This window comes from Carassius auratus, unplaced genomic scaffold (assembly GCF_003368295.1).
Source record: "Carassius auratus strain Wakin unplaced genomic scaffold, ASM336829v1 scaf_tig00003137, whole genome shotgun sequence".
Lineage (NCBI taxonomy): Eukaryota > Metazoa > Chordata > Actinopteri > Cypriniformes > Cyprinidae > Carassius > Carassius auratus.
Window position 1 is genome coordinate 20,390 of NW_020523506.1, and position 26,072 is coordinate 46,461.

Below are 26,072 nucleotides of genomic sequence, written 5' to 3' on the forward strand. Positions count from 1 at the left end.
TAAAATTAACTAACAAAAAAAATATATTACAGGTCAAACAAATTATATATATATATATATATATATATATATATATATATATATATATATATATATATATATATATATATATATATATATATATATATTGTAAATATGTTTACATTGTAGTAATTTTGTTGTGTTTCTGTAATACATTTCTAGTTTTCATTCAATTTTATTTCAGTTTTTATTTTTTTATCACCACAGCTGAATTTCTAATCTTCATTCAGTTTACTTTGTTTTTAATCTTATATTTCTATTGTATTTTATTTATGTAATTAACAAAAATGTTTCAATCGTTTTTTCAGCTGTAGTTTTTGTTAATGATAACAACACTGATATGGAATGAGCTGTGATAGTGAGATCTGCCACTGAATAATAGGCCTATAATATTTTGGCCTTTTAAACCAAATGTAAACACTAAATAATAATAATAATAATAATAATAATAATAATAATAATAATAATAATAATAATTGGACACAATCATTGTAATTAATACATTTTAAAATACGTTTCAAACATTTTTGTTAAAATCTGAATTTGTCTTGCCTCACTGGCAGCTAGGCCTAATTGCGTAGTGTAATTGCGCATGACTCACTCAACCTTTAGTAACTAAGAAATTATCCTTAGAACGTACTTGGGACGAGCATCAATGCGCACAGTGTCGTTTGTCTCCGCAGGGTGGCGCAATTTCCCCAATTCTAAAAATTACACAAACGGGTTGTAATTCACCTGATTGAACAGCGAACATCAAGACCGCAATTGTCTATCTGAAGAAGGACTAAGTTGTGCGGTCTTTTAGAGAAAATGTTTTAAACAGCACATGGCTGAAGATCAGAAGCAGATGCCACAGAGGAGGTGCGGTGACTATAAGCGCGGCTGAGAAGAGTAATGCTGAAGTGTAATGCTTGAACGTGCTCGATGTGTCTCTGATACTGCGGGTGGAAAGTTGCGTGTTCAAGGACCAGCGAATGTAACGTTACAGCGATGGATATGGTGTTGTTTTTATATGAGCCATGATTCAATGCTTTTCCTCTTCCTGGTAAGATTAGCGGAAGCCAGCAGTAACAGTGTTTTGTTTTTTTTCTCTCTCTTCATCTGCAGCAGCAGCCGGTTTTGTGACAGTCAGCGATCCGCTTCCCGGTGTTTCACTAACACACAAAAAAACATTCTGAACAATTTCTCAGCGGCGTTGGACTAATTGTTTATTTATTTATATTTTTTTACGGAGCTGGTAGATCAGCGAGAGACTGCTTTTTAAAGATGACGGGTAAATCAGTCAAAGACATTGACCGCTATCAGGCTGTTCTCACATCTCTTCTGGCTTTAGAGGAAAACAAGTTTTGCGCAGATTGTCACGCCAAAGGTAAGAATCATACTTCATAGTATATAATTTCATCGAACAAATGAAAAATGAATCGTTAGAAAATGAGTTTATGTCGTTAAGTATTTGTGTATGAGAGGTTTGGGTTAGGCCCTGTGTGTTTTTTTTTTATACTTCAGTTTGGTTGCTGTTGATGTCCGATTCGTGAACAAACCGTTCTTTTTGAATCGGATCTTTTTGATGAATCAGTTGAACCATTCTGGGTTGCCTGGGTTGCCATTTTAACGGTTCCTTATGTTGTTTTGCCAGTCTCCTACACGCATGCATTAAGTTCTAAATTACTTTGTTTTATAAGCTGGTTGGCCCTGAACTTGTGACATATGAAATAACTATAAAACACCCTTATTAACGCAACTTAATAAAAAAAATCGTAAGATGTCTCTATTGCCTAATATGTTTTATTGCATAATAAGGCCCACGTGATGACATGCTCAAGTTCAAACATTAAAATAATCACTGAATCGTTCTCATACTATCTTTCTTTAACTGTTTGAAAGAACCGATTCAGGTTAATGAATCTCCATTTGTCTGGTGTGATTTATCCTCGCACACACTCAATATTTGTTTAGGTGTGTTGCAGGTGCACACAAAATACAGTTATTAACCTTTATTAAACCGTATGTGTACTAAGACAACAGAAAGCATCCTGTTGTTGCTGTTGTTTTTCGAGCACAAAAACAACAAAGCAGATATAATTTGCAGTATAGTCGTTTTTGCAACTATTCTTGCATCAGCACATTTATTTATTTATTTGTATTGATTTATTTTTTGTGTTATCAGTTCTTAATGTTTATAGACAATATTTATTTGTTTGTTTTTTTTCTAAATAACCACTTTATTGATTTAACAATGTAATAAAGAGTTTAAATAACATTCTTTTTTTTCTGTTTGAGATTGCATTGAAGATACTGCTGTTGTGGTTAAATTTCACATTAACTTTTGTTGCACAATATTGCACAAATCTCAAACTATGCTGCTTTTGTTATTCTGCGTGTTAAACGCTTTATGTTGGCAGACTTCCCTGTTTGACCTCCAGCCCTTAAGAGACACAGTTCTGCCCTTCTCCTTATTCTGAGAGACCGGCTGCTATTGGTCAGATGTAATCTGTTCCCAGCCCTCCCTGTCTTGTACTGCCTTGTACTGAGCTTGAGGACATCCAAAACTTCAGATGTCCTCTCTCAAACGTATTCCAGTTGCACGCTCTGTCCTATCTGAATGCTCCACTGCTTGCTTTTTGAATGTGTCACTTGGTTGTGTAACAAATGTTTGTTCCCTTTTTCATACCCTCTAAAGCTCAACTAAATGTTGTTGCCCCTGTTGGAGGCAAGAAACAAGTGTAGTACAGCCACAACATTTCCTCCCTTTGAAAAATGAGAAACAATTCTACAAGCAATGAAATTCAGTTACAGCTCCATGTCAGAATCAAGCCAGTATTGTAAACAGTAGCTTGCAGTGGTCAAGCAAGGCTTGTGTGTGACGAGTCGTGGACTTTACTCACACCGAAAATAAACAAACTGTATTTTGTCTTTAAACTGTGGCTGAAATTGTGTTTAATGGTTAACTGGCATACATTTTGTGCTTTTTGAGCTCATTACTGCTTCTCTGTATAGCACTGTGCTATGGTGATACTATGTCTTCACAGATCTGAATAGGGCAGGTGGTTCAAAAATCGAATTCACAACTTGTGCTGAAGAGTTTAAGTGTGGTAATAATGCTGTGTCTCTCTTTACAGGCTACACAGTTTCCACTAGCATGGATTATTTGCTTTCTGACTGTGCATAATAGGGAAAAGTTTTCTTAAAGTTAAAGAGTGTCATGTGAGTATTGTGTATTGCTACTGTCGTGTGCTTTGAATGCAGGGCACAAAATTAACTTTTATGCCACACCTGCCACTGTTGGATAAATTGAAAAACTTTACTATGAATATTTCTCAATGGTCATTAAAAACTTTTATAAAAAAAAAAAATGTCCATGGTAAATGATTGCAAGCACACTCAGAAATAGGCCCAGATACAGTATTGTGGTGTTGTGGCAGGAAGCTACAGTAACTCTGATCTAGAGTGTGTTTTAGTACAGTATAGGTTTCCTTTTGATGGCTTGTCACTTTAGCAACTTTGCGTGATGGTAACAGCCTGTTTCTCTCCTTCTGTTTTGGCTGCGAAGCTGACTTTCAGATCTGTAATTTAAAGTTGAGCTGCAGTCATGGGAGTAATACAAGTAGCTGTGATGATCTCTGGACTTCATCTGATGCCGTCTTTTAATAATCGATTCATTGTGCTGCTTGAACAGCAGGAACTGCGTGCATCTCTTCTTAGTTTTGTCAGCATTCACACTTATCTGTTTCTTATTGTGTGTGGTCTTTTGAGTTCCTCTTTTCCGTTGTTTAGTGGCAGTCTGTGTTTAAACTGCTGAATGCAATGGAGATCAGAGAATGGAAGTGGTTTTACTTGTGCCCTTTTCTCCCAGAACACCTTGGTATGAGGCTCATTTGCATTCTCTTGTTCTGTGGTTGTCATGGAGATATTGCCGTGGAGGCTGGAGTGGAGTGGATTGAGGATTTGATGCTGGAGGACACCATGACTGTCCCTTATAGACCCTCTCAGTCTCTCACGGAGGAGCCAGTACATACTTCTGTTTCAACCCAAGCTTACTGATATTATGTTGTTGCTTCGTCATTTATTAACACATAGTTACGTAACATGTCCGGTAAATGCTCTTTCGCATTTAAAAATGACGTAGCACCAATGTAACCAACAGTGTTAACAAAAACAAACGTGACTATCAAAAAAAGAAAAAACATATTTGCTTAAGCAATAATATAATTTCAAAGTGTTTGAGCTCTTTTAGAGTGGCTTGAGTTTTAAGGACCAGGTGAACTACCGAGCAATTTTACTTCAACAGAAAAGCCATTCAAATGGAGTAATGCAAATGTCAAAATGTAATATTACAAATTGTGTACTTTGGTAAAAGTGTTTAACATACTATTGTGCAATAAACTTGAAAACGAAAACGTGAAAATGTGTTAATTAATAGATCATATGTTTGAATACAAATAAAATAGTTTAGTGTTTTACTGCCACTAGTGGTCATTTTAGCTAGAAACTGCATTGAATTGTATGCAACCTTCTACATTGCGAGGAAATCCCTCGTATATGCGACTAAATCTTCCTTCTGGCAAAATGATGTCTAATATTAGCCAATGTCTAATAAATTCTCTGATTTTACTCGCCAGTGTGTTAGTTGGAGGCTAAGTATAAGTTTAGCACAGATATATTTTCACTTCTGAACACTCGATCAGGATTTTTGCAAGAAACACTGAATGACCAAAAAAGCACCACCACCAGTCCAGTTAAAATGACTAATATGCATGCAAACATGGTTATCAAGTTTACTTCTAATTACTAAAGTTATATTATTAAATAATACTTGATTATAACAAAGCTTGACTGACCGATGTGAATTGTGTAGTGTATAGTGTATGTATGTATATATGTATGTGACTCTACAATTTTCATAGTCATGCAAATAAAGAAAACTCTTTGAATGAGAAGGTGTGTCCAAACTTTTGGTCTGTACTGTATATATAGCAGTCTGGCGAGTAAAGCAAAATATTTAATAGCCAATGGCGTAGAGGGTTGGTATGTAGAGGTACATTTTCGAGTTTTGCAAAAACGTCTGTTCTTTACTGTGATGTGCTGCTCCTCAGCAACTCAGTTCTGATTTCATGAAATAGACACACTAGATGTCTGTGAATGAGAAAATGGTTGTAATGTTGTCTTATAAGAGCCTTCTTTGAAGTTTCTGATCATTTTTAAATAGGCTGCATGATCAGATGTTGATTCTTTCTGAGCTGTATCATGTGCTGAAAGCATCACTCTCCCATTGTAACATTGTTTTTTCTAGTAGTTTATGCACAACTAAGGAATGAATGAAAGGCTTTTATTCACATGGCTACCACATGATGTGCTTCACTGTATGCGTTTTGTAAGTGAACTTTACAGATAAGGAACATGGTTGAAGAGGTAAAATAAACTAGGAAATATGGACAAATGATCTAAAGTGAGACTTCATCTTTAGAATCTGCATCAAGCTGTTTTATTTTTGCAGAGAGTGTGTTCGGGACATAATTTCTAAAAAAAAAAAAAAAAAATTGCTGTTCACAGAGTTTACCTTTAATTTGACAAGATAACATAAAAGCTGCAGTAGGTAAATTTTGTAAAAATATATTTTTTACATATTTGTTAAACCTGTCATTATGTCCTGACAGTAGAATATGAGACAGATAATCTGTGAAAAAAATCAAGCTCCTCTGGCTCCTCCAGTGGTCCTATTGTCATTTGCAGTTACTGACCACTCCCGGTAAGAAACAACCAATCAGAGCTGCGGTCCGTAATTTTGTTTGTGTTCAAAATGTAGAAAAATGTATATAATAAGCGAGTACACAATGAATCCATTTTCCAAACCGTGTTTTTGGCTTGTCCTGAATCATTAGGGTGCACCTATAATAAGTGTTTATATTCGGACTATTTTAGATTGCTTCGGGGGCACCGTGGCGGAGTAACACAGTACCTTTGTGATTCTTCATAGACACAAACAGAGAGAAGTAGTTCCGGCTACGATGTTCTTCCGCAAGACGCAAGCAGTTCTGTTTTTTAACCGCTAGAGCGTCAAAAGTTACCAACTGCTAACTAAAGGGTTAGTTCACCGAAAAATGAAAATTATGTCTTCAGTTCTCTCTTCACAGCAGTTCAGTCAGTGTACTGTTTGAGTAAATGAATTACTCAGAATTTTTTTTTTTTTTTTTTTTTTTTTAACTCAGAGGGAGTGTCAGCCACATTAAAAAGTTAACAGCTTAAGTCATTTGTTGATTAATGCTTATTGGAGACGCAAACCGTTTAAAATGATTCAGGCTCTCGGACTAAATCTAAAATATCTTAAACTGTGTCCCGAAGATGAACGGAGGTCTTACGGGTTTGGAACTACATGAGGGTAAGTTATTAATGACATGATTTTCATTTTTCGGTGAACTAACCCTTTAAGTAGAATGCAGGCTATTGTCATGTCTGGAAATTTGAACTTTAGTGCCTGTAGTCTGCATATTCTCAGCGTCTGACCTGTGTGGGTACTGCTTTGGCACACTTACAAAATGGTTGTGTGAATTCAGACTTGATTTAAAGTTTGGCATTAGTATTTGTGTATATTTAGGCAAGGTACTTTTATTTATAGAGCACATTTCAAACAGCCACTGCTGATCAAAGTGCTGTACAATCAGTTCAGACAATATAAGATATATAAATACGTCAGCAGACACAATCACATCATAACCCATCATAAAAAACACATCATAAACTTACATTTAACCACAGACGCGGAGCAGCAACAAGGTGTTACTGAAACAAGGTGTTGTAGACATCCTAAGAGACTTCATAACAGAGCTACAGCTGTCTCCGTTCTCAAGGTATTGTCTGTTTTGGAGATCAAGTTGAGAGACAGACTGGAGTCGTAATGCTGCTCACAGACACGCACTAATGGCGTGATTGCAGAGAGTTCATGCCTACATAATAAAGAACAAGGCCAGTCTTTATGAATTTTCATTCTGAATAAACCAAGAAGTGCATCTGCTCTGAGGGTGCCAGAATCAGTTCATGTCCTCTTGTTATTTTGCAATAGGAGAAGCCCTGTAGTTCCCAGAAAAACTGGCAGCCAGGCTAGAAGTTCCCATTTGGAAAAACTGGGTCTTTAGTAGGGTTGTGCTGATAGACGATAGAATCATAGTTGTTATCACGTAGTCCTTCTATGTCCTCACCACATACTGTGCGTTATAAGTTAAGTGATCAGTCTCTTAAAGGGCACACCGCACTATAATGCGATGCATGCAAAATACATCGTTTTGGCCTTACAAAGTCTCCATCCACAAACAGACTATAGATTGACTCTGCAGATAGAAGGTATTTCATTGCACTTTAACAAGTAACCTGAACGGCCTGTATATGTGCAATATTTTAAACGAGCCCTCACTAACTGAGTTTAATGCCACAGTTATGTTAGAAAGCATCTCATTCTTGTTTCGGTCTCGTCATGAGGCACGTGGTCCGGAACGCTGTGTGACTGATGCATCCATTCAATTCAACTTTACTCCAAATATATGAACTTACCTGTGCTGAATACTTTATATTTAACGTGTTTGTTTATGTCCAATATTAGTGTTAAACTGTTGGACTTTAAAAGAAATGTACTATTGATTTTCACCGTTGACTGACTTTGCAGAACATTTAGACTGATAACTTCCATGCGATATGACAGTTACGTCTGACTATGTATGAACTACCTTATTTAAATACAGTTTTTTTATATATATATTATATCAGTATGTTTGAAAGTATATTTTTTTAGATTATTGGTGATTCAAAGGCTCTCTCTCGGACACCTGCGCAGTTTAAAACACCAGATATAGTTATGCTATGAAAAGAACAAAGAGTCTCTCTCTCTTGCTCCACAGATGTACGATAATATTGTGTATCATCGATCTCACGGGCTGATGATGTGACAATTTGAAAAATTTCCTTATCGCCCAACACTAGTCTTTAGTTCACAGCTCTATCTGTGATTTCCCCCATAATGCTTTTCTCAATACATACCCATTTAGAGCTTCTCAGATTCTTGTTTTGAGACGTGACTTAATGATCCATGTGGCTTGATGCATCCTGAACAAGTTTGTCTATACATTTGGATCCTAATGAGCAGGGAATTTGAATGCAGATCTGTTTTAACCAAGCATGTTGCTCTTTTTCATTTCTATTTATAAAAAAGACTGTTGCTGAGTCCCAATTTGCATACTATCCGTCCTAAATAGTATGCGGAACTAGAATTAGTATGTCCCAAATCGTAGTATGTTGAAAAGAGTATTCCAAAGATACCCGGATGGTCTACTATTTCCGGTTAGAATTCAAAGTGCAGATCAATGCACACTCTAAGTGCTAATATTGCCCACAACCCATTGCGTGCCGGAGGGAGGAGTTTTGCGATGGCTTTGCGGTGATGTAAACATGGCAGCCGGATGAGCCCTTAGCTTTTAAGTGTAAGAATTCAAATGTTTAACCCTAATTAAAGTTATATTTTATTGTCTCATAATATTATTGGGTTAATGTTGTGCTATCTTGTAGGGTCCGATGAAGATACTGATGAGAAAAAAAGATGGGAATACGTGCATACTCTTTTGCTCCACACTCAAAAGTATGTACTTTTTCCTCACAAAAAAGTACATACTTTTAGGTCGTAGTATAAGTAGGCGAATTGGGACTCAGCATGTGTTTACTGTCTGTGTTTGTGTGTGTATGTGTGTGAGGCCCCATGTTTGTTCGGTACACATCCTCTCACAGCAGGTCCAACCAAAGTCCATGCTTCTCTTCTGAGTGGCCCTGTTGGGTTTCTTTCTTTCTTGTTTGATTCAGGAGAGCTCTCCTGCTCTCATGCTTCTTCATGTACTTTAAAAAATGATCAGAAATGATCAGTTTCATTCCTTATTTCATCATCAGGTCTAAAATCAAAAGCCCAAAAAAAATAAAACACTCATCTCAACCATAAGCTGCCTGTTCAATGTGTCATAACAGTGCAGAATAATTTCCCCACCGGGTTTAAATCCCTAACTGTAAGTACAAGCATGGTGATCTCTGGCTTGGCAAGTACCACTGAGAAACTTGTGGCTTGGAATTTGTCCTTTCTCGGGCTCTTACTGGTGTTCTCTCTAAGTGTGATCTGCATGTGGGAATCTCTCTGTTCTGTTATGATCTCTTTTGTGATTCACCCTGAAACCTGCCTGACTCCACACGACCGGTTATTACAGCCACACATGTTCTTCAGTCCGTCCTCCATCCCACACAAAAACACTCTCTCTCTCTCCCTGTGCTTGAGCAGACGTCCTCCAGTAATACCACTCAAGCTGATTACCCCTTAGCCATGCAGGCGGGTTCAGCAGGAGACAGACAGAGAGAGAGAGAGAGAGAGAGAGAGGAGGGATATTTGTAGGTGGGGGATGAATAGGTAATCTAAAGAGGCCGACAGCACACACAAGCTCATGAAAATTGTCTTTTATACAGCTGCAGTAAAGCAGTATGCATCCTGTAGGGAATATCCCCTTCCTCTGGCACAGGGCCAACTCACATTAGAGCCAATGCCAAATCACAGATGTGAGTGTGACCGTGAGCAGAGTGCAGACGGAAACCAAAGCCCTAGTGCTCCATTAAGGGCCAAATGAGCACATATAGCACCGTAAATATCAGAGCTCAGATTTCATGATTGGATTTATGCTTTCTGAGCTTTTTTGGTACAAAGCAATTTTTAAACAAACAAGGTTAGGTGGTCTCGTCTAACCTCTCCATTGATTTTCCCGAATTCAGTCTGGTCCACTTCCCCCACTTAGACAGGAAGAGACCGTCTGAACGGCATCTAAAGCACCCAGCAAACATTTATTTGTTTTATGTAACAGTGTAGTGGTGAGTGAATCTGAAATAGCAGTAGATAATCACCAGAAAATAACAATAATAGACTAGTTCAATCAATCAATCAATAATATTCGGCTCAATCAGAAGTTCAGTTGTGATTTTGTTAGTTTATTTCACATACATAACTTTTTTATGGATCAAGCACATACTATAACATACTCTAACATATTATGATAATATGTGTAGTCAAAAATAAACATATTTTGTCAATTACATTTTTACAAATTTGTAATCATTTAAAATAACTGTTTTCTATATTAATGTTTTATATTTTTGTATGTAATTATTCCTGCGATGGCAAAATACAATTTTCAGCAGCAGTCTCCAGTGTCACATGATGCTTCGAAATCATTAATATGCTGATTTGGTGCAAAGAAACATTACTGTTGGAAACAGTTGTGCTGCTTATTTTTTATTTTTTATTTTTATTTTTTTTGGAAACTGATACATTTTTGATAAATAGAAAGTTCAAAGGAACTGAATTTATTTGAAAAATAAATATTACTAATATTTAACTATCACTTTTGATCAATTTAGTTCATTCTTGCTGAATAAAAGTTTTTATTTTATTTATTTTTTTAAGTAAAACTATTAATAGAATCATTCATTCAATTGCAAAAAACAGAATCATTAAAATTACTTTATAGTTCCCTTTATAGTTCCCTTTCTTACTTGCTACCAAGTCTCTCAATCAAAATTTATTATAATAATTTTATAATTATTATTATTATTATTATTATTATTATTATTATTATTATTATTATTTTTTGATTTAATGCAAAACAAACTTTTCCAAATCCAGTTATTTCTTCCCCACAATCCTCACAATCTGATTGGAGCATATATATATATATATATATATATATATATATATATATATATATATATATATATATATATATATATATATATATATATATATATATTATTATTTATTTTTTTTATACTTTTGTATGCAACATGCAGGTGTTCAATGTTCGAATGGCCCATGGGTTTGCCGCAATTGATGCTTACGGAAGGTTAGAGGCAAACTGTCTATTTTGTGTCAAATTAGATCCACTCAGATGAATATAACCACAGCAGGTGCGCTGTGTGAACAGCAGGTATGACCGTCCCAGGATGCTTTTTGTTTGTTTCAGAGAACTCAAAGCAATTAAGAAGAAATGTTGCCAACACAATCCTCTGTGACATCACATCAGGAGACCAGCCAGGACTATAACTTAATGTGGTGCTTCCACCTATTGGCCAAAACTGATATAACTTTAATTGGAAAGCTCAATACTTGTGCTCAGACATCTGTTTTGGCATTGTCTTTGAAGCTTGCTCATGTCTCAGGGGAGTAACATTACATAATGTTTTAGAAAAAAAATGTGGGGGACAATGGGGATAACTCGTGTGTGTGTGTGTGTGTGTGTGTTTATATATATATATATATATATATATATATATATATATATATATATATATATATATATAACACACACACACCTGTGTGTATTAATACACGTATGATTTAAGAGCAGTGGGAAGGACTACAGATGCTGCAGGGGCTGATGGGTGTGTGTTATGAGCATCGTGCCAGTGTGTCCACATGACTGTCCAAACTGGATTAGTCATTGCAGTGCGTGAAGCTTCTTATTTTCACTTTTCTAATGCCAAGCAGGAGAATGTAAATATCATTCCTCAGCAGGCTCCCTCTATCTCTCGCTCCCTTCTTTTTGTGTTATTCTACCCAATCCCTCCTTCATTGACTCATTCAAAAGCTTCTGCCAGGGTTGTGCTGAATTCTGATTTTGAGAACTGGCTCGCTTTCCTTTCATAGAATTTGGCCACATCTCACAGGAAGTTGAATTGTGATGACAGGAAAGATGACTTTGTTGAATTTTACAGCATAATGATATGTGACACCATCTGCAATTGTATAATTTAAAAAATATATTTGTGTGTGTCAAATTCTGTGACATTATGATAATTTAACATTTTAAAATGTAATTTGCATGACACTGAATTTTCAGCATCATGACTTCAGTGTCACATGATCCTTCAGAATCATTCTAATATTCTGATTTGCTGCTCAAGATATATATATATATATATATATATATATATATATATATATATATATATATATATATATATATATATATATATATATATTAGGGCTGGGCAAGTTAACGCGTTTTTATCGCGTTAACGCATTAATTAATTAACGCCGACAATTAGTTTATCGCGCGTTAACGTACTTTTTATTTTGAAAGTCCGTTGCTCACTGCGTTCACTACACATTGCTAGACTGTAATAAAACAACCGAATACAACACAAACCATGGGTCACAGGAGGGGTGGGATGTTTATCAGTACTTGCTGCTTGGGATGAGCTACAGCGCAAAACAGAAAATCATGTCCAGAGCCGAATTCCATCTGGTAGGAATGACTTGTATAAGCGACTCCTTCTTTTGTCTAAGTTCAATTTGTTTTGTTCTAATTCTGCAGCACTCGCTGCATTTGGCCAGGACGTTGTCAAACGCGCTGTTGTGCAGAGATACTATGACAGAACACTGGAGACTGTGCGCGTTGCAGAGGGCGTGTTCAAAAAGCAGATGTCTCGCAGCAGCTATCATATTTCTTGCGCTATCTGTGCTAAGTGTGCTGACTTTATTTGAAATGTCCCACTGATGTGCAACAGGAATAAAATGTTTAGCGCACGTTTCAGCAAAATGTCTCTCTTTATCATCTCAATACAAATTTACAAAAAACCCTACCATTCCAAGAAACCGCGTTTTTTTTTATTCTTTTATTATGTGTTTTGTGTTTTCTTTCGCTGTCATTCTGTTGTACTGCGGAGCTTCTGTCACGAAAACAAATTCATCCTCATATGTGTAAACATACTTGGCTATAAAGCTCATTCTGATTCTGATTCTGATCTGAAAATGTGAATGACCTTGTGTGTCTAAGCAACTGGCTAGGTGCAGATGAGTAAGTAAATGTAAAGTTGGAAGAATGGATAGGCTAAATGAAGTTAATTTTGTCCACTCAATCTGCATCACTGAAAGTATTATTATTTTTTTTTCTTTTTTTTTTTTTGTTTTGTACTGAGATTCTCAGTCTCTTAAAGGAGATTGATGTTGTTGCTCGGAAGTGGGCAGTTAAAATGTTATGATTGAGGTTCTGGACATAATTTATATATATATATATATATATATATATATATATATATATATATATATATATATATATATATATATATATATATATATATATATATATTTTACAAACTAAACAAAACTTTAATGTTTTATTTAATAAAACATTAATGTTTTATTTATACGTTAATGTTATATTTAATTTGATTACATTAATGTTTAAGTTAAGATTTACAAGAAATGTTAACTGCTACTAACTTTTAACTGTTGTAAAAAAGCACTTTATTTGTTTAAAGTTTTGACAAACAAAATTGTATTGCACTTTTGTTCATACAGTAGAACTTTGAAAGAATAAAATTACACAATACACTGCTTTTGATTTCATTATTGAATTTTGCGCATGCTGCGATTAATCGCGATTAATCGCAGAAAATCATGCGATTAATCGCGATTAAAATATTTAATCGTTGCCCAGCACTAATATATATATATTAGGGGTGTAACGATACGCGTATTCGTATTGAACCGTTCGGTACGACGCTTTCGGTTCGGTACGCGGTACGCATTATGTATACCGAACGGTTCGTTGGAGTAATTAATTATATTTGGAAAAAAAAAGAAAAAAGAGAGAGATAGAAATATAATGATATGCGTTCAACAAGGTAGCCCAATAACCCAAACAACGTAACAGGCAACGCCCCTGACACTCCCGAAGAAGAAAAAAACACCATCTTATATGTTTATGTTAGGCTACTCAGCAGGCGCTCGCTCACTCAGTACGCGCTGAAGGCTCGTTGCAAAATAGCCAATGCGTTTAACAGACTAGAAATGAGAAGATCCCCCAATAACCAACAGGTCTGGTGTTTGGGTGCACTTTGGATTCCCTTTAAGCTATAATGGTGATGGCAAGAGAGTGGTGGATAAAAAAACAACGGTATGTCGCATCTGCAACATGACAGGGTACACCAGCGGGAATAAAAAAAAAAAAAAAAAACACCAGCGGGAATATCTGGGATATATGCGTCAGTACTATCTGGGAAAAGACGAAAAAAAGGAGAAACATGCACGCAGCAAACTATCCCTGCAGCATTTAGAAACTATAGCTTACAGGGAATCCAACCCAAACACCAGACCTGTTGGTTATTTTAGGATCTTATATTTCTGGTCTGTTAAAGGCATTCGACATTTTGCAACGAGCCTTCAGCGCGTGCTGAGTGAGCGAGCGCCTTAGGGGCCGTTCACATATCGCTCCTAAAAACGCGTGGAAAACGCTAAGCACGTCTTTCTCCTCCTTTCCAAAGCGCTCGGGCAGAAGCGCTCATGAGGCGTCTGTCTTTGCTAAGCAACAATGACGTGCTCTCTCCATGAGACGCGGAAATTTCAGCGAAGGATAAATGGATTTGCAGCTCTAAAAATCGCTTGCAGTAGCTCTGCTACTAAATTTATTTCAAAATTGCAATCCATATACAACTATGATCAGCTGTTCCTTCATCTTGGCTGAGCTCTCAACCTTGTTACGGGAAAGGATGAAGCTGATTGGTTGGTTCTTGTCACATGACCCGCGGTGCGCTTGCGGCATTCTGAAAAGTTGAGATGTTTTTACATTTTGCTGTATCTAAAACGTATCGAACCGAACCGAACCGAACCGTGACATCAGTGTATCGTATCGAACCGAACCGTGAATTTTGTGAACCGTTACACCCCTAATATATATATATATATATATATATAATATTTTGAATAAATGAGAGAATTCAGAATTCACAATGATTGATAAAATTAAAGTTTTTAAAGATGTAATGAAATACTTTCCAGCCGAATGTTACATGTTAGTTATTTCATTATTATTATTATTGTTTCATATTCCTGAAAAATTTAACTGTAGTCCTAATTACATATCTGATTTCTTAAATTATAATTTTCTATGCCCATCAGGTCCCAGATGGGCATCCTGGAATCTTGGAATCTTCATCTGTATCCGCTGTGCGGGAATCCATCGGAATCTTGGCGTGCACATATCACGAGTTAAATCCATAAACCTGGACCAGTGGACTCATGAGCAGATACAGGTAAGCTCTATGGGCCCTGTTTATGTATGATTTATGTATATGGCTGATGGATATAGATGTGTTGTGCTCAGTCTGTTCAGGAGATGGGGAATGCCAAAGCTCGGCGACTATATGAGGCCTTTTTACCAGAGTGCTTCCAGCGCCCAGAGACAGACCAGTATCCATTAGCGCTTATATATAGTATGTGTGTGCATGCATGTTTAAGCTTATTCTCCCCTCATGTTAAAGGTTTCCTTAAGCTACATCTTACAGAGCTGCTGAGATTTTTATCCGTGACAAATATGATAAGAAGAAATATATGGATAAATGCATTAACATCCAGTCTTTCAGGGTAAGTCATGAGATCTTGGAATGAAAATTCTCATTGTAATTGTTTATTACTTTGATTTTGTGAAAGAATAAAATAAATTGTCTTTCCTTTTTTTTTTTAGAAAGAAAAGAGTGAGACAGTAACAAAAGAAGCCCCTGTTGTTTTTAAAAAGATGAAGCTGGTGGGTTTTAGCGTTTGTGAAATTGAGCTTTTCGGTATAGTGTATCGTATAGTATCAGTAATCGTATTTATGGCAGCTGCTGCTTTTCAGAATTTGTATTAATATAAACTGGGAATATTGATATAAATGCAAAAAAAAAAACAACAAAAAAAAAACATTAGATTTGTATCATTTTAATTTAGATTAGAATTGGATTATTATTTAAATTAATAATAATTTATCAATTTAAGGGAGCTTTCACACTAGTACTTTTGATGCGCACCTGGGTTCATTTGACCTCCAGAGTTTGGTTCGTTTGGATGATGTGAACGCTGTTTTCTCGTGTGCGCATCTGTGGACCGTACCAGAGTCCCCCTAAAAAGGCTGTTCTGTGGTATGGTTCATGCAAACTGGTGCAGTTGGCTTCTGATGTGAATGCAATCGTAATCACAGAAGCGAACCATTATTAATGCCTTATGAATTGGTCAAACTGTGTATTTAAGTGTTTGTGTCATTCGCTTTCCTGAAAAGCACGACTGATGCTCTGCAGCAGAGAGAATGTATTGACTCTGGCATTCTTTTGAACCTTTGCATTATAGTCATGACAAATACAGGTGCTGGTCATATAATTAGAGTATCATCAAAAAGTTGATTTATTTCACTTATTCCACTCAAAAAGTGAAAATTTTATATTATATTCATTCATTACACACAGACTGATATATTTCAAATGTTTATTTCTTTTAATTTTTGAATTATTGCAGCAATGCTGTGCGGCATAGAGTCGATCAGTCTGTGGCACTGCTCAGGTGTTATGAGAGCCCAGGTTGCTCTGATATTGGCCTTCAGCTCTTCTGCATTCTTTGGTCTGGCATATCGCATCTTCCTCTTCACAATACCCCATAGATTTTCTATTAATTAAGAACAGGGATACCATGGTCCTTAAACCAGGTACTGGAAGCTTTGACACTGTGTGCAGGTGCCAAGTCCTGTTGGAAAATGAAATATGCATCTCCATAAAGTTGGTCAGCAGCAGGAAGCATGAAGTGCTCTAAAACTTCCTGGTATACGGCTGGGTTGACCTTGGACCTCACGAAACACAGTGGACCAACACCAACAGATGACATGGCACCCTAAACCATCACTGACTGTGGAAACTTTACACTGGACCTCAAGCAATGTTTATTGTGTGCCTCTCCTTTCTTCCTCCAGACTCTGGGACCCTGATATCCAAAGGAAATGCAACATTTACTTTCATCAGAGAACAAAACTTTGGAGCACTCAGCAGCAGTCCAGTCCTTTTTGTCTTCTGACGCTGTCTGTTGTTTAAGAGTGGCTTGACAGTTGACAAAAGGAATGTGACAGCTGAAACCCATGTCTTGCATACAGTACGTCTATGTGTAGTGGTTCTAGAAGCACTGACTCCAGCTGCAGTCCACTCTTTGTGAATCTCCCCCACATTTTTGACTGAGTTTTGTTCAGAATCAGAATCAGAAAGAGCTTTATTGCCAAGTATGTTTGCGCATACAAGGAATTTGTTTTAGTGACATAAACTTCCAGTACACAGAGACACCAACACACAGACAAAAAAAAAGAAAATAAAAAAATAAAAATAATAAAAAGGTAGTCAAATAAATAAGTGTATATACAATTGTGCTATAAATGATAATGGAATAGGATTGAAAAAGATGCAGGGATGTACTAGGATGGAGGGGTAACAAATAAATATAAGGATGTTGCACTTGTTTGCATAAGCATAAGTGGGGAACATTTAACTGTTCATGAGGTAGATTGCCTGGGGGAAGAAACTGTTTTTGTGCCTTGCTGTTCTGGTATTTACGGCTCTGAGACGCCGGCCAGATGGCAAAAGTTCAAAAATGGGGTGACTTGGATGTGAGGGATCCAGAGTGATTTTATGAGCCCTTTTCCTCACTCTGGATGTATACAGTTCTTGAAGGGTGGGCAGGGGAGCACCAATAATCCTTTCAGCAGTCCGAACAGTTCTCTGTAGTCTTCTGATGTCTGATTTTGTTGCTGAGCCAAACCAGACAGTTATAGAAGTACACAGTACAGACTCAATGACGGCTGAGTAGAACTGTTTCAGCAGCTCCTGTGGCAAGTTAAACTTCCTCAGCTGGCGAAGGAAATACAACCTTTGTTGGGCCTTTTTTACAATGGAGTCAATGTGATTGTCCCACTTCAGGTCCTGAGAGATGGTGGTTCCCAGGAATCTGAATGACTCCACTGCAGTCACAGGGCTGTTCATGATGGTGAGTGGGGAAAGTGCAGGGGGGTTTCTCCTGAAGTCCACGATCATCTCCACTGTTTTGAGCGTGTTCAGCTCCAGGTTGTTAAGACTGCACCAGACAGCCAGCTGCTCAACCTCTTGTCTGTAAGCAGACTCATCACCGTCCTGAATGAGGCCGATGACTGTAGTGTCATCTGCAAACTTCAGGAGCTTGACAGAGGGGTCTTTAGAGGTGCAGTCGTTGGTGTACAGGGAGAAGAGCAGAGGGGAGAGAACACATCCCTGAGGGGCACCAGTGTTGATGGAGCAGCTGTTTGATGTGAATTTCCCCAGTCTCACTAGCTGTTGCCTATCTGTCAGAAAGCTGGTGATCCACTGACAGATAGAGCTAGGAACAGAGAGCTGGGTCAGTTTGGTCTGGAGGGTTGTTGGGATGATGGTGTTGAAAGCCGAACTAAAGTCCACAAACAGGATCCTCACATAAGTCCCTGTTTTGTCCAGATGTTGCAGGATGAAGTGCAATCCTATGTTGATTGCATCATCCACGGACCTGTTTGCTCGGTAAGCAAACTGCAGGGGGTCCAGTAAGGGTCCAGTGATGTCCTTCAGATAACCCAGAACCAGTTTTTCAAACGACACTCCTCTCCAGGGTGCGGTTTTCCCTATTGCTTGTACACTTTTATTCTAACACATCTTTTCCTTCCCTTAGCCTCTCTATTAATGTGCTTAGACACTGAGCTCTGTGAACAGCCAGCCTCTTTTGCAATTAACCTTTTGTGTCTGGCCCTCCTTGTGCAAAGTGTCAGAGGTCGTCTTTTGGACAACTGTCAAGTCAGCAGTCTTCCCCGTGATGGTGTAGCCTACAGAACTAGACTGAGAGACCATTTAAAGCCTTTGCAGGTTTTTTTGAGTTAATTAGCTGATTAGAGTGTGGCACCAGGTGTCTTCAATATTGAACCTTTTCACAATATTAAATTTTTCTTAGATACTGAATTAGGGATTTTCCTTAGTTGTCAGTCATAAACATCGAAATTAAAATAAATAAACATTTGAAATATATCAGTCTGTGTGTAATGAATTATACTATAATATCAATCAATCAACTATAATATAATATACAAGTTTCACTTTTTGAATGGAATTCGTGAAATAAATATAATTTTTGATTATAATTAAATTAAATTTTAATTTATGCATTTAGCAGACACTTTTATCGAAAGCGACTTACAATGCATTCAGGCTAACAGTTTTTCCTAACATGTGTTCCCTGGGATACGATCCCCCAACCTCGCGCTTGCTAAAGCAATGCTCTACCATTTGAGCTACAGGAACGCATGATATTCTAATTATATGACCAGCACCTATAGACACGTGTCGTTCTGTGTTGGCGCTTTAGAAATTAATCAATGTTCAAAATCCAAAGTACAAAAATTTTATTTTATTAAAATATAATTAATTTTGCCATCCTGTGCATAGTAACTGGGTAAACAGCTGCCACTCTGATCACACAAGCATACCACGGTTTTGTACCAAAAAAAAAAAAAAAGAAATGCAATTGAACTCTGGTTAAGACCAGGCAATCAAACCAAGTGTGAAAGCACCCTAATTAATTTGAAGTCCTATTGAAGTGGTTTTCAAATTATGATTAAAATTTTAGTTAATGTTACTTGAATAAACTTTTATGTTTTGTTCCGTTGACCGTTAAATTGTTGTCTTGACTGAACGACTTTTATTTAAATAACAAAATGGTGTTTTGATCATTAATGCATGAGTATGTTTGTTTGTCTCACAGAAAAAAGACGAGTCGAAACAATTCAAAAACAGTCCAAAACAGTCACAATCTGTTAATGACTTACTGGGACTAGGTGAGAAGCTAACAAACACACCATACATATCAGTGAAGTCACAATAGAGATGCTTAATGTTGAAAATCTCTTTCCCAGATGCCCCTGCTCCTCAAGCTCCCTTATCCAATGGCAAACCAAGCACTGAACTCAGTCCTGCCCTCGACCTCTTCAGCTCTCTGCCTGCCACCGTCAGCACCTCCAACTCTTCCAGGAGCACGGTAAAGATTTTCAGACAGCCCAGAGTTTTCACTTCATTCTTTGACTATCTTGGATCCACCTTTTGAGTGATACAATGCATGTAAACCAAGTAGTTTGTGTCTTGTTTTTGTTTTTTCCCACTGTAGCCTAGCTCAGGGTCCATGCCCACTGGACGGGTAGCAGCATCTATGCCCGAAAACCTCAGCCTGTTCCTGGATCCCCCCTCCAAAAGTGAGGACAGTGGAAAAAAGCTGTCCAAGGACTCAATCTTGTCATTGTATGGCAGTACCGCACCACAAACAAACATGGCTGCTCATGGTGAGATTAGTTTCAGGATAAAGTCATTTTTGAAGTCACTTGCATGTTGTTTTCTATCGCTTTGTACTGTTTATGCTTGTTTGTCTCTTTCTGTTTTAGCTGGCATGTATATGGGAGCAACCCAGATGGGCTATGTCCCTGCTGCAGGGTACGGCCAATACCAGGCCCTGGGTGCCCAGCAGGGCATGATGGGGCCTATGATGGCACCACAGATGAACATACTGGGACATACTGCTCCTCCGTACATGGCAGGGGTGCAGGGGGGCGTAATGGGAATGCAGAATGGCATGATGGGAAACATGGCAGCAGTTCCTCAGCCGGCGTATGGAGCACAGCAGACCCAACAGCTGCAGTGGAACATCAGCCAGGTAACAAGCACCCACAGCACAATTATCATGCTGACTTGAAACTGCATTTAGTTTTTTTCTTTTTTTCACAGTGATAGCCCAAAAATGTTTTCATGTACCATATTTTCCGGACTATAAGTCACACTTTTTTTCATAGTTTGGCTGGTCCTGCGACTTATAGTCAGGTGCGATTTATTTATCAAAATTAATTTGACATGAACCAAGAGAAATGAACTAAGAGAAAACATTACCGTCTCCAGCCGCGAGATGGCGCTCTTTGCTGCTCAGTGCTCCTGTAGCCTACACTGAAAACATAGAGCGCCCTCTTGCGGCTGTGCACGGTAATGTTTTCTCTTGGTTCTAGATAAATGCGACTTAGTCCAGTTCGACTTGTTTTTTTTCCTCATCATGACGTATTTTTGGACTGATGCGACTTCTACTCAGGTGCGACTTATAGTCCGAAAAATACGGTATGTTTAATTCAAATGAAATCCATTTTGTTTGTTATTGTAAGAAATCACGTTAGAAAGATTTAAAAATGTGAAATTCTGATTCTGTCATCATTTTACTCAGCCTTGTGTTGTTCCAGACGAGTGTGACTTACTTTCTTCTGTGAAACACAAAAGAAGATATTTTGAAGAATGTACCGTTTTTTTTTCCATATATTTATCATGAATGGAAAGCACAATGAGAGTATCCAGAACTCATTTGCTATATTGCAAGCCTACTATAATGTTATAAAATGTATAATGTTACAAAACTTTTCTATTTCAAATAAATGCTGTTCTTTTGAACTTTCTATTCATAGTAAAAAAAATGTTTACACAAAAATATTGAGCAAATTAACTTTCAACATTAATAATAATAGGAAATCGGAGCACAGCTTTGTCATCACAGGAATAAGTTGCATTTGAAAATATATTAAAATAGAAAGCAGTTATTTTAAAATGTTATAATAATTCACAGATATTGCTGTATTTACTGTATTTGTGATTTATGATAATTGCAGCCTTAGTAAGTCCTCTATTATCGACCCTAAACTTTTAAACAGTATTGTTTTTACTCTTATGACTCCTAACATATTTCAGTGATTTTAAATTTCATCTGTTCCTCACATGAAGCTGTAGTGTGGCTTATGAAGATGCAGATGCACTTTTATGATGCTTTTATTATACTTTTTGACTCTTTTTGAAGTTCGTTAGTTCCCTGTGGAACATGATCAAAATCACACAGGTTTAGCATAAGAGTTAACAAAATGAAAGGGTCACCATTATTTTCTGTTAATTGCCTGTAACAACGGTTTCTGTTGTCTCTCTCACAGATGACTCAACACATGGCAGGAATGAATTTCTATGGTGCCAATAACATGATGGGGTACGGGCAGCCCATGGGTGGGGCGGCTGCTCCCGGTTCAAATCCAGTGCTCGGGTCCCAAGAGTGGAAGTGATGTCATAGAGAGAGAGTGGTTCAGCATGTCTGAATTGGTTGGGCTTGGTTGGCGCCACGACTGACTGACAGCAGAAGGGAAACAGATTGTAGGAGCAAACACTTTGGAGAGTTGATTAGATGAACGCAACCGAAGCACAGCCTCTACCTCCCTCATTCTCAGAGCCAGATTCTCATGCTTGCCTTCCAACAGTCACATACTCAGAGAGAGAATAGAAGTGTCATTCACTTCTCAGCTGAATGTTACACGTTTCACAGCTTTACTTTTGAATTTGCCCCACTGACCAACAGAAACCTGCTTGGTATGAAAGTGACTTTTGTGTGGGCTGTGCTTCATACTTCACTGTTGAAAATATACAATTAACCTTTTTGGCCCATAGTGTTTTGCCAAAAATGTACAGTATGCTAATGCAACAGCACCTTTAGTTTCAGTTAAAAAAGCTTGCTTCATTTCAGAAACAATTTATCATATAGATATGTATGTAACAGTCTATATGCAGTACATCTCATCAGAAGCATGTTTGTAGTCATAAATGAACATTTTAAGCCATTTTAGGTACCATTTTTTGTTAATAAGGATCTTGAACTTTGATACTGCTGAAGAAAATGTCCATTTTGTGTCAGGTTCTGCAACGATACTCTTGTATGGTCGTCTTTTTAACGCACAGGGTACAACTAAGCCACTTTGACTTTGCTTTCTCTCACACTTGCTCTCAACTCAGGAGAAATAAAGGCTTGGGAAGATAAGAGTTCTCACGTCCATCTCATAGCAGGACATTTTACATTCAGCCAAAGATTTATTAACGCTCCGCAGTCATCATTGGTCTTTGGAATGATACATTCTAGATGGATCCATGCTGCTGTTTGTCGTTTCAGAACATTGCAGTTTGACCTCAAGAGTGTAATGGCACCATTGATTGTATTGTGCACTGCTTTTCTCCTCATTACTGAGTGCAGGGTCACTACTGGTGAAGAGAACTGAACTTTTTGACACTGAGGCTGCAGTATGGACCAAGAACGAATGAATGTTTCTCTCTGACTGCTGCCTGGAGAGCAGAATTTGCCATGGTCACTGTGTGAAGTTCATTCAAAGCAGTCTTGGGGTTTGGGGTTTTATTGACTTTGCTCACTGTTTGTTTGAGCCCAATGTCTACTTTAGTGAAACCAAATGTGATGAGGTTCACTGTTAATCTTATTTCAAACTGGAGCCCTTTAAAACATGCTGAAAAACACACACACACACCCTTAGCTGGTTTGCTGTTCAGGTTTACTGGGTTCAGCCATCACCTGCTTGGCCTGGCTCACTGGAATGCCAACAAGACCAGTTTAAACAAAGTTTTTTTTTTTTTTTTTTCAGGGTTAAGCAGTTGTACATGCATTAAACATGTCTGTGTTTTAATGTTTATTTGCAAGTGATGTTTTTATCTTTCATAGCCATAGAGACTCAAAATATTCTGCCCCTCAATGTATGACAGTGTATGTGATTTGTAAAGGAGTTCATTGCACTAGGCTTCTCTACATTTTACAATATTTGGTTGCCGTGTTTTTCACTGTAGCCCTGAATGTGAAGAATTGTTTGCTAATATTATTACTTATGTTTGTCAAACCTTTGGCAAATGTGTGGTCTGAAATGACACTGTCACTGTGGTCTTGCACATCACTGATCTCTACTGGCCAATAAGTGATCATCAGTGATGTATAGTGGTGTTTGTATCCCACCATTTTTTTCTGAAGGTTTTTTTTCTTCTTCTTTTTCTTCTGCAAAAAGTCAAAATTTTACTCTGCACTGCAATTTTTAGGTTTTGTGTGTTTTTTTTTTTTTTTTTTTTTTTGATTAAATGGGACCATTCCTTTCTCATATTTAAGCACACGTGAACCTGTAAATATCATATTTGTGATATAACGAGATTTATAACCCTTTATATATCCAAGGTTTTAACTTTACTTTAAAACTACTGCTATAATGGCACTTCATGATAGCAGCTTGTATGCATGATTCGTTCATTGAGAAAGTTTGATTAGACAACATTCATTTTGTGTGCATGCTAGACAATCCAAGAGAGCAATCACTGGACGTTCAGACTGATGCCATATCAGTGGGCTGAAAAGTATTGCAGTTGATTTGATTTATCTCGCCAGGTGGATCTGCTTTCAACTTGAATGTATCTGTCTGGTTTGAGTGATTTGGATTAGGTCATTTAAAGAAGAATGTTGTAGTGCTCTGTGTCGGGAGTGACAAACTCCTGGAGGGTCAGAGCACTTCAGAGTTTAGATTCAATCCTAAATAAACACACCTGATTCAACTAATAATATCCTTCAGGCTTATTTGAAAACAACATGGTTTGTGTGTTGGAGCAGGATTTAAAAAAAAGGCTCCGGCTCTCCAGGAATTGAGTTTGACACCCCTGCTCTATGTAAAGCAATGGGGTCGGTTTAAAATTTGCCTTATAATACATTGGCACATAGGTAATCCTTAAAGAAGCAATCATGCTAGAGGTCTTCTACAGAATGGGTTGCACTTTATTTTACAGTATGTGTACTTACATGTACTTATATTTTACTTACAGTGTATTTATCTAAGAAAGTTCTGGTAATACAACGTAACTACATGGGGTAGGATTAGGTTTAGGGGTAGGTTCAGGGTTAGTACATAGTTATTACATAGTTATTGTAAGTACTATAAAAAGTACATAGTATGTACATGAGGAACAGGACCGTAAAATAAAGTGCTACCACAAAATGCAACTGCTACATATACAGTACAGTGCACAATTTTTATATAACACATGAAATGAATGCTTTTGTTTTAAGCTAGCGGTAAATGTTAAAAGATCCATTGCCATTTTTATAGTATGCATCTCATTTTTTTTTTTTTCCTTTTTGGAATATGGAGGACTTGTTTCCACAGATGCTTGCAAATTCAAGGAAGAGACTCCCGACAGCTGTGTAATGGTTTTTATCACTCCTTTTGGTGAAACGGTGCTATAACATCATCATGCCCACATGACGTTGTCTAGAACGTTCTTCCTCTGTGAACTCTGACCTGAGGATGTAACATCACGTAAGTGTCTGTTATGCTGAAGTGATCCCATCATTGTGGCTCACAGTAAATGTGTAATGTGGATTACTTGCAAAGTTTGTATTTAAGGTAATTTTCAGACATGCATTACAAAGGCTTGAATGTGAAATAAGATGAGAAATAAACATTTTGACTGCAATTAAGTGATGTGATTACATAGTATATTTTCTTTAATGGCACAAATGCAACAAATACATAAGTAATTCACACATATTCCAAACTTCCAAAATGAAGTGTTTTATTAAGAGTAATGATGGAGAGTATGTACCTGAATGTATTTATTAGTGTAAGAAGGTAGTCTTGTCGTTACAGTGAGTTTCAACTTGCACAACAACCACTAAGGGGCAGGGACACACAATATATTGGTCGCTGAGATTTTGCCAAATCAGTCATGTTCCTGGATCACCATCTTTTGTTGATCCTGGGACAACATTAGTTTAAAAACATAGACCTATACCTAACCCAGGTAATTTATCCATAATATCAGGGGTGTAGAAACACCTAACCCTTGTAAGCCTAAAACTGACATTCGCCTACCTGTAAAGTTGTTCCTCAAATCTGATTGGTTGATTGGGATGTACTTGGTGAAATCTGCTAGTTGGAAATTGATAAAGGTTGGAGTTTGTCATCCATTTAGCTTTCAAATGTAAGCATATGGGTAGCAATTTTAATTTTGAAATGTAAAAAGCAAAATGGCAATGCAGTATGTAAACTGGCAATGTATTTCTGTATTTAAATTTATATTTTCTCATGCATACAGTATGTGCAACGTTTAGTGCAAAATTAAAAATGCATTCTAGAATTTACATTTGTCATTTCCTGCACTAGTATATGTATTTAATAGCCTATTAAAACTAGTGTAGAAAATGGCAAATGTAAATTTTAAATACAGAAATGCATTGTCCTCTTACATTGCCATTTTGCATATTATATTTCAATATGAATGTTGCTATCCATATGCTTCCTTATCTGGTATTGTTTGGTTATTTTAGACCAAAA

The 26,072-nt window shown here is 37.2% G+C and overlaps 1 protein-coding gene across 3 annotated transcripts; it reads left to right on the top strand.

Annotated features, from left to right (window-relative positions):
- The first annotated feature begins 763 nt into the window (after positions 1-763).
- On the top strand, positions 764-25,212 carry LOC113070160 (stromal membrane-associated protein 2-like). Of its 3 annotated transcripts, none has more exons than XM_026243370.1 (11): positions 764-997; positions 1,129-1,390; positions 14,987-15,120; positions 15,192-15,277; positions 15,373-15,451; positions 15,552-15,611; positions 19,631-19,703; positions 19,782-19,903; positions 20,030-20,201; positions 20,301-20,569; positions 21,870-22,129. In XM_026243370.1, exons 2-11 carry the CDS (start codon positions 1,288-1,290, stop codon positions 21,993-21,995), a joined length of 1,224 nt encoding a protein of 407 aa, XP_026099155.1. In that variant the 5' UTR covers positions 764-997; positions 1,129-1,287; the 3' UTR covers positions 21,996-22,129. The 3 variants fall into 3 exon arrangements, with proteins under 3 accessions (XP_026099155.1, XP_026099157.1, XP_026099156.1); XM_026243371.1 differs by having other exon boundaries at positions 769-882; XM_026243372.1 differs by having other exon boundaries at positions 764-1,390; positions 21,870-25,212.
- Positions 25,213-26,072: the final 860 nt, after the last annotated feature.

What these genes read in the sequence shown, in the direction of transcription:
- LOC113070160 (XM_026243372.1), top strand. Translation starts at nt 1,288, where the DNA reads ATGACGGGTAAATCAGTCAAAGACATTGACCGCTATCAGGCTGTTCTC. An exon ending in CCAACTCTTCCAGGAGCACG is followed by an intron (nt 19,904 to 20,029) that starts GTAAAGATTTTC and finishes TTCCCACTGTAG; the next exon opens with CCTAGCTCAGGGTCCATGCC. An exon ending in AACAAACATGGCTGCTCATG is followed by an intron (nt 20,202 to 20,300) that starts GTGAGATTAGTT and finishes TTTCTGTTTTAG; the next exon opens with CTGGCATGTATATGGGAGCA.